This window comes from Metopolophium dirhodum, chromosome 9 (assembly GCF_019925205.1).
Source record: "Metopolophium dirhodum isolate CAU chromosome 9, ASM1992520v1, whole genome shotgun sequence".
NCBI classification, from domain to species: Eukaryota; Metazoa; Arthropoda; class Insecta; order Hemiptera; family Aphididae; genus Metopolophium; species Metopolophium dirhodum.
The window spans coordinates 655,941-664,849 of record NC_083568.1 but is presented as its reverse complement, the minus strand read 5'-3'; the positions used below and the strand labels follow the sequence as shown (position 1 = coordinate 664,849).

Here is an 8,909-nt window from a genome sequence, read left to right as displayed (position 1 = left end):
AAGGATGAATCAAACAATATAATCTTAGGTGGTTTTTATGAACAGGAAATTAAATTAACTAATTTTCCAAACACCTTTCTTATTGAACGTATTGTGAAAAAAGTTGGGAATAAAATGTTTGTTAAATGGTTGGGTTTTGATTCAAGTCAAAATTCGTGGATAACATCATCAGATATTTTTAAATAATAATTTTTTATGTATAACATGTAATACTTTTATAATAAATGCCAGAAAAAAGTTGAAATAATTATTTGTTTTCAGTTTGTAATTTTTTTAAAAACAAAAAAAAAAAAAATTTACTTCACTACCGTTTGATAGCGCTTTCTGTTTATACCGGTTGGAGATTTATCAAGTCTTTTTTTTCTTTAATTATATAATTTATCTAGTTTGTAGTGACCATAAGCCAAAGTATTTATCCCGTCGTCATTTATATAACGTTTATCGTCATTAGCGCTTAGAACAAGTTTGTTCATTGTTTTCGATTGAACAACATGTTTGTTTGATTGGATAAAATTCATGACCCTGTGAGTTAATTTATCTTTAACAGATAAATGGTTTATAAAAGCGTGTAGTATATCCTTATAATTTTCGAATTGCATATGTTTTTTAATAATATATTTCTTTACGCCTTTTGCTTTTTTTTCCTCAGTACCGTCTACAGTTTTGTACGCATATAATTTCGGTCTTAATGAAACGAATTCTTTAAGTATAATTCCTTTCAATTCATCCTTGAAAAAGCCTGGCTGACTTTTATGTAATTCGCTAAAACAATAATGGTCTTTGGGATAGTTAGATGTATCAAAATATGGTAATAAATCATTTTTTAAATCATTGAAAAAATTTGTAGTTTGAATAGCGTATATCAAGGAATCAGTATCCGAATATAAAGAACTAATTTTAGTACCATACCTTTTCTTCATGACATTATAGTGAAAATCGTACATAAATGTTTTCGAAACGTCTAAAATTGCAAATCCCACATAAATTGCCTTATCGAATTTAATAGTTTCCTTATGTTGGTGAATAGCCATGAGATTTTTAGAGTATATAGTTCTGTCTTTAAAACTAGTTTTTGTCATTAGTTTATTCGCTTTTTTTTCTGATGAAACCAGTTTTATAGAAGTTCTTGCTCGGACATTCTCCATACATTTACCAAAAACGCTATTAATTAACAACTTCCAGAAATTTTTTTCAAACTCATTTTTTGCTTCTGCTCTCATTTTTGTACAGAACTCAATGTATGATGCCATCCATTTTTTTTGTGAAAAGCGGATAGCTCGATGAATTTTTACTAATTTAAGACCGTGAGAAATCGCTTGTTTTAAATTTTTGTAATGTACAATATAGTTTTTTTTCGGTGATAGAGTAGTTAACAATTTCTCAACTTTCGAATTCGGTGGGCATTCGTTAAACGGTAAAAACGGAAAATCATTATGGGTTTTATGTAAATGTTTAGGGTACTCGATATCAACTTCTAATATATATCCTACTTCAGAATCTTCAGAAATTTTAGTTACATCTATGTCGAGATCATCAACCCATTCAAAATCTTTAAAAGGTAGTTCTGTCAACATAGACTTTCCATATAAATTTACACAGTCGAGATATGTAATCCAAGTAATCGGTTCATTCGAATTATAGTCCAATCCTTCAATATTTGGTATGTTTGCTTTAGCATATCTTTTAGTTGATTGACAAATACCGCCTCGGATTGATTTTTCGAAGTAGAGTAACATATTATAATCCTTTAACCTCTCTAATTTAACCTTTGTATACTTAAGCATACAATCAAAAGCAAATCCAGGGGCAGTCATATAATGAGCAGGATCTATTCTGAGAGTAGATAAACATATGTCTCTAAAATTTTCGAACACGTCAGCTAGTATGGTAACATCAGTTTTTAAATAAAGATCGCTATATTCACCCAAAGTCTTTACGTCAAATGTATTCCATACATTTTTTGCATGTCTATAATCTTCATCACTAATTTGTTCATCTGTTAACGAGTTATAAAATTCAAGCTTTGATGGTAAAAAAGCATTGTCTAATTTACTCCAACTATCGACATATTCGTAAGGGAAGACTCCTTTCCGTGTAACTAAATCTAATGATTTGATTGAAAATATTTTTAGGGTTTCTCTAAACCTCAACTTATCTTCAGATAAATTGGCTGCAAGTTTACTTAGCGACTCACTCATAAAACGGAATGTATCGACAAATTTAATACTAAATCTAGGTGCGATTTCCTTGCTAAAGGATATATATTTTTCCGATGAATTAGGAATAATATGAATATCTTTATCATCGCAACCTAGTTCCCGAATTATGAAGTGACTATCATAAGATAAATTATGAAAGAATATTGGAACGAACGATGGACTAGTTATTTCGAAATTACATTGAAGACAGAGACATTGCCTATATTTGCCAGTAAAATGACAGTGATCTCGAACTTTAACCAAATTATTGTTTTTAAAATGTTTTGAACATTTTTGACAGAACTTGGTTCTTTGAAAACGTTGTTCCTCTTTATCAGTTAATTTGTCCATCGGTGTATTAATTTGATAAATTTTATTAATTTCATTTCCAATATCGATCATATTTTTCATAAATTTTTTTGCAGCTTTCTTACCTCTATAAATAATTACTTTCGTCGGAATTTCAAACTGTTTTACCAGCTCTTTCGATATAATACTATAGTCAACTTTTACATAAAACCCATAGCTCATAATTTCATGTAAATGTGTAACATGAGTTTTCTGATTTTTTTGTTTTTTACGTCTATTAATGAATTTATTAGGTTGTTTAGGAGTTAATATACATTCAAAATCTGCATAAATGACAAATGGAATCCTCTGCGTTTTTTTATAACCTTTGAAATAGATGAAATCATCATCCCCCTCTTCAAACATTATAGGCCTCCCCAACGGATTCTTTCCACAATTGCGTCGATGTTCATTTAATCCTTCTACACCCCAAAGCTTACTTTTGCACGGTTGAGTACCAAAAGTTGTGAAACATCTCTTACAAATAATTAGCTTCGAACAATTTTTCGTTTTCTGACTTCTGATTAATCTTGAAAAATTATGAATATAGCAATAATGCGATGTTTCATCATTATTATACAAAAATAGGTCAAAATGATCATTTCTTTCGGTATTACATACATACAAGGGAAAAATAGTTTTTTTGTCATTCAAACTATAAATATTTATTGAAATATTGTTTATACGTTCAAATTTAGGTATCTGACTGATTGGTGTTGGAAAATCAACACATTTAAAATTTAAACTACTTTTTAACTCTAACATCTTAAAATATTTTTCATGAAAATTAGTTTTATTAGAGCGATTATCAAACTTGGATAATAATGCATATTTAAAACATTTATTATCACTATTTTTCACATTAATAATCGCTCTTTTATCTTTAATATGCTTAGGTAAATCAATATATGTTCCTCCTTTAAGAGGATTCACTATATTGATTCTCAACTGTAATGTTTCTATTACCTTAAGCGTCCATCCAGAACCTTTCTGTGTAAAATCTGTCTCTTCCCGCAACAATTTATTGAACATATCGTTTAGTATTTTTTTAAAATTAGATGAATTACATGCAAGAACATTAAAAGTTTTGAATGCAATATCCTGTACTTCTTGTGTAATAATTCTTTCGTAAACACTATCCACGACTAAATTAAATTTTATAGATGTATTTTTACACGATTCTTTTAACTTAAAAATTAATTTCTCTGAAATATAGTTAAAAAAAAGCGTGTAATCTATAAAATCCAATGTATTTTTTATGATAAAAGTTTTCGAGCATTTTTTAAATCGTTCAATTTCGAATAATTCTTTATCAGTAGAAATTGTCCGCTGGCATTTTCTCACCGTTTGTCTTTTCATGATGAAACTGTAATAGAATATATAAAAAAAAAAAAATATAATAATGTAGAAAGATCATTTTATTTAAAATATCATTCAAATAAATTAATACATTTAGAATATATTTACAAAACATAAAAAATAAAAAAAGCTGTTTTGAGGTGAAAAAATAATGAATGAAAACAAGAAAATTATGAATTACTATTAACCATTGTTCATATAATTGTACTGTGCATATAATATAGATAATTCTTTTCGAATATTTTTTTCACGTTTCTTATCTGTATGTAGCAAATGTAAATAATCATTTGCAATCTTTTTTTTTTCATTCATTATTTTTTTTTGTTTTAAACCCGCTTTTTTTATTTTTATATCAATAATTTTAATTTTTTTTTTAAATTCTACTGCTGCCTCATCCATTGCTTGATCAATTTGCTCGGCCTTTCGGATAACATCGTTAATTTCATCCATAATAAATGATTTTGATTCCATTTTTTATTTTTTATTTTTTATTTTTTTATTCTGAAAATGTCATAGTTTTTTTTATACACTAACTGATAGTAATAAAAAAAATAAAATAGTGTATATTAATTAGTGAATAATACTTATAATAATAGACTAGCTTATGTATTCACACATATGTATAAATATTATCAACAAATTAAAATAAATTATGGTTATACATCATCTATAAACATTAGTTTGTGATTATTATGTTAAGTTTACTTCAATTAATAAATAAAACATTTTTTTTGTATGGTTGGTATATTTAGCTTATTTACAATTAAATAATTGAACAAAAAACTTTTAATTTAGAATGTTTATTTATTTACATGTGTCTATCATCAAATTATTTTTTAAACATAAACATAATAAATACAATACTTTATATTAAAAAAATATAATCTTATTTTGTTTTTAACAGATTGTACCCAATTCCTGTAACTGATAATTAAGATTTTGTATCTGCATATTAAAATTATTTATACATTGCCAATAGTCGGTACATCTAGAACGATAAAATATAAGGATCTTTTCTTTCTCTTCTTTTAAAAAAAGCAATTTTTCTTTTAATACACATGTATGTATATAATATTCGTTAATATAAGTTACATTGAGAGAAGGAGAAGGACTTATTCTAGTTAAAAACAATTGATATTTTATATTTTTAATATTTTTTTTATTCTGTTTAAGTCTCCATCTTCTCATGAAATGGTCTTTTTCATCCGTTTCTGTATAACTTTCAATCATTTGTTTATAATAGTCTATTTCGTTTAAAATATCATTGTGAGAATTCATTATTTAAAATGGTTAAAAAAATGTTAGAACTAATATATATAAAGAAATATGTTAAAAAAAAAAAAATCTGATAATTAGAAACTGGTTCCTATATCAACTAGCATTGGATATAATTTAAAGTTAGCTGATAATCAAGTTTTATATCATGTTATTCAATAAATATAATCATTTACAAACTGTATACGGAATACAAACTTGTTTTTAAACGTATCCCTACTTTTTAGCATTTTTTAATCATTAAATATACATTATGGTAGTTAAAATGACTATAATATATCAGTCAGCATAGTGAATAATTTAATGTAAGCTAATATGTCTATATTTTATATATTATAATAATCAAGTTTTTATATTATGTTATTCATATAATTATAATCATATACATACTGTATACACTTGTTTTTTTTCAACTTATTTCAACTTTCTAACATTTTTTTAACCATTTAATATACAACATGATAAACATAGATATTTTAATTAATCAACCTTTTAAATTTAAAAAAAAAAATTAATTATAAAAACCTTGTACATTTAATATTAAAATTACTAATAAAACTATTGAATATCGGTTCATTATAACCACTTATAACCACTTCCCTAAACGCTTATGTTATGTTATGTTTTTTGCTATCGTGTATTATTTTTCGTTTAAAACTAGTAAAGATGTGGAGTTTTAGATTCGATAAGATGATTTTTTTTTTTTTTTAAATATATAAATAATGAAATAAATAGGTACTTACATTAAAGTATTTTCTAATGTTTAGAGACGAATGACTGTTGATGATGCCGGTGTTGGACTGGTAAACTATGTAGGTTTGAAGTATTTTCCAATGTTGAGTGATGAACCCTTATTGATGATGTCGATGCTGGACTGGTAAACTTGGTAGGATTGAAGTATTTTCAATATTCGATGGTGAATGACTGCCGCTTGTTGTTGCTGGTAGAGAACACAAGCTGGACTGATATCGTTTGACTATCAAATGCTGCGTTATATAGTCGAGAATCATCTCCTACTTTCCTAGTTATCGTTTAAAACTTACATTCTATTCGAAGAAATCGTATGACCTGTTCATGTAATATTAATTTTAAAAACAACTAAGTTATTTTGTAGTAATAGTAATTATAATATATAATGTATGTATTGGTGTTGACCGTAGTCCGGAATATTCATTTAAAAATAGCTAGGTCAAATTTTAGGGCGTTGTCCGAATAAAAACTAGTATCGATAGGAGGTCGTATAAGACCGTTGGCGGAATAAAACTGGGCGTTGTCCGAATAAAAACTAGTATCGATAGGAGGTCGTATAAGACCGTTGGCGGAATAAAACTGATATTAATAAGAGGACAAATTAAGGGCGTTGGCTGGTTTAATGAACATTGCTATGAATATTCCACATTTCAAAGTATCTATGGTAGTGGAAACATTACAGTATATAAGGCTAGCGTATTAACAGCAATATTACAGTCAACATTCAGCAACTAGAACTTCTTCATCATCTATAACAATTCAGCTTCAAGATGTCTTACAGAACTTCGATCATCGATTCCGGATCAGAGGTTAGTAATTGAATCACTTTAATAACTAAAGCAAATTGGAGGTCAGTCGTAAAACTACTCAACGCTATGGTTATAATAAATTCGTGGTTGATTATAACTTTATTTTAAACATAATATTAAAATTAAATAATAATTAGAGTGTGACTGTAACGTTGCTCAATATTGTTTTAGAGATCGGCTGTAAGCCACTCATACATTTATAGTTATTCACCTTAGTTTATGTTTTATAGAACGAATTTGAGTCCCTGGACACAAAAAAGCCTTCTACTTCAAAGCAGGTCAAAACATCGTTAAAAAGAGGGGCTGAAAAAACAGTAGACAAAAAAAACAAAAAAAAACAGATGAAAACAGTAAGATAAATAATAATTTATCATATTAATACTTTATCTAATATTCTAAGGTTATGAATTATGGCATGAATTTATTTATTTGTTTTTTTTTTTTAGAGTTCATCATACAGAGAAATTCTCGAAGAGAAATTGCGGGCGGAAGAATTTGATGAAGAGATTTTTAATTCTGTCACTTTTCGTCAGGGAGATGGTTTGGCTACCATCAAAAGCCAATTTAATCCAGACGAAAAGCCGACGGATTATTGGACGATAACACATTACAAGTGTGCGAATATACACAACGTCCCAACAAAGGAAAGGTAAAGACTAGACTTTGGTTTATTTTTTAATTAAAAAACTATTGCTAAATGAAAAAAATCATTAGTTTTTATTCACTGCCAAACTGATTGAATAATTAATTTATGTTGCAGGTGGCGACACTCTGAGGCATCTGTCAAGGTGACGACATCGGACAAGTCAAAAGATCAGACTCTCAATACAAGTTTAAACGAGACCATGCAGGTTATATTTGATGTAATTTTGAAAGACCCGGAACGTCGTACAATAAGAAATAAATTAGCCGCATGAAAAAAAAAAAAATGTAGTATAAAAATATTTTTATTTATTTAATAAAAAAACAATACATAAATATAAATGAATTTGTATTATATCATACTATTAAGTCCTGTAAAATCATGTCAGACATTACATTAAAATGAAATTGTAAAATCTCATACAAAAATGAAGTGTCATCGTTTTGTAGATGAGAATAATAACTAAAATCATAGTTCTGTATATACTGGTTTGTGAATTCGTTTCTCTGGCAACTGATGGGCAAACCACGGACATCGTTTTTAATCAGTTCGTAAGCTGCATCGAATGTTGTTTGAAAACTCGGTAGACGTTTCTGTTTTTCTGCGATATAAAGGTCGACACAATGTTGAAGTTGTTTTAGTCTGCAGAAATCTATATGCGAGAGTGTAATATAATCATCATTTATATGCAAGGTTATTGAACTCTGCTTCACATTAATTGAATATGTAAAGTTCTCAGTAATTTTTACACGTCTACACCTGGTATGTAAGTTGTTAGTAATTGAAATGTAATTAGATTCAGACATGAGCGTACACCATTGCTCTAAATTTAATGTAATAATTTTTTTCGTTAACTTACACTCTAATAACACAATAATTGAAATTTGTTTGCTGATTAATAATCCAACCGTAACACTCTTCTTACCAAATGGACGTATGTCAAATACCGATTTTGACACAATTACCGGTAGACCCATAACAAATTAAAGTTCTTTTCTTTTTAATAATTAAAAAACCTTTAAACTATAAACGTAATTATTTTTTTTAAAAATTTGATGTAATATAACCGATGAGGGATATACTTTGAACTGAAAGCGTTTTTACTTTGCAAGCGTATTATATACTAAACTTGATAGATAAAAAAAAAAAAAATGCAAAAAATGTGAACGTATAGCATAGTCGGCTACTGCATGTAGTAGAGGGGAGAATTACATATACTTACCTGTTACCTGAAAACATTTAAATTATTGCTACACGCGCTAACCCACTAGGCTATACGTTCACGAGATATTAAATCAAATATTAACACATATAAGTTGTTTTAAAAAATCAACATTTATTTTCATTTACTATAACATAATATAATAAAAAAACATGATTAACAAACGGTATCGTATGACCCAGTTTCACAATTACAAATATGTTCGGTTTTACAATATTTACTTAATATGTTTTGAACATATTGATTACCTTTCATTAATAACACATATAAACACCTTGGGCTGAATCTGCAATGTTCAATCCATG

General features: G+C 27.5%; 2 protein-coding genes across 3 annotated transcripts; one reads left to right on the top strand and one right to left on the bottom strand.

The window, feature by feature from the left end:
* Positions 1–348: 348 nt before the first annotated feature.
* On the bottom strand, positions 349–6,097 carry LOC132952671 (uncharacterized). 2 transcript variants are annotated; one of them, XM_061025022.1, is made up of 2 exons: positions 5,924–6,059; positions 349–3,912 (listed from the first exon to the last, which is right to left on the bottom strand). In XM_061025022.1, exon 2 carries the CDS (start codon positions 3,903–3,905, stop codon positions 366–368), a length of 3,540 nt encoding a protein of 1,179 aa, XP_060881005.1. In that variant the 5' UTR covers positions 3,906–3,912; positions 5,924–6,059; the 3' UTR covers positions 349–365. The 2 variants fall into 2 exon arrangements, 1 of the variants encoding a protein (XP_060881005.1); XR_009665486.1 differs by lacking the exon at positions 349–3,912 and adding an exon at positions 3,943–4,406 and having other exon boundaries at positions 5,924–6,097.
* Positions 6,098–6,581: 484 nt separating this feature from the next.
* On the top strand, positions 6,582–7,946 carry LOC132952673 (uncharacterized). The gene is made up of 4 exons (XM_061025025.1): positions 6,582–6,739; positions 6,970–7,089; positions 7,186–7,388; positions 7,500–7,946. The coding sequence occupies exons 1-4, from the start codon at positions 6,701–6,703 to the stop codon at positions 7,654–7,656; spliced, it is 519 nt and encodes a 172-aa protein (XP_060881008.1). The 5' UTR covers positions 6,582–6,700; the 3' UTR covers positions 7,657–7,946.
* The last annotated feature ends 963 nt before the right edge of the window (positions 7,947–8,909 follow it).

Coding starts and splice junctions, on each gene's coding strand:
- LOC132952671 (XM_061025022.1), bottom strand. CDS start 3,905: ATGAAAAGACAAACGGTGAGAAAATGCCAGCGGACAATTTCTACTGAT.
- LOC132952673 (XM_061025025.1), top strand. CDS start 6,701: ATGTCTTACAGAACTTCGATCATCGATTCCGGATCAGAG. Junction 6,740..6,969: donor TCATCGATTCCGGATCAGAG/GTTAGTAATTGA, acceptor TATGTTTTATAG/AACGAATTTGAGTCCCTGGA. Junction 7,090..7,185: donor AAAAAAAACAGATGAAAACA/GTAAGATAAATA, acceptor TTTTTTTTTTAG/AGTTCATCATACAGAGAAAT.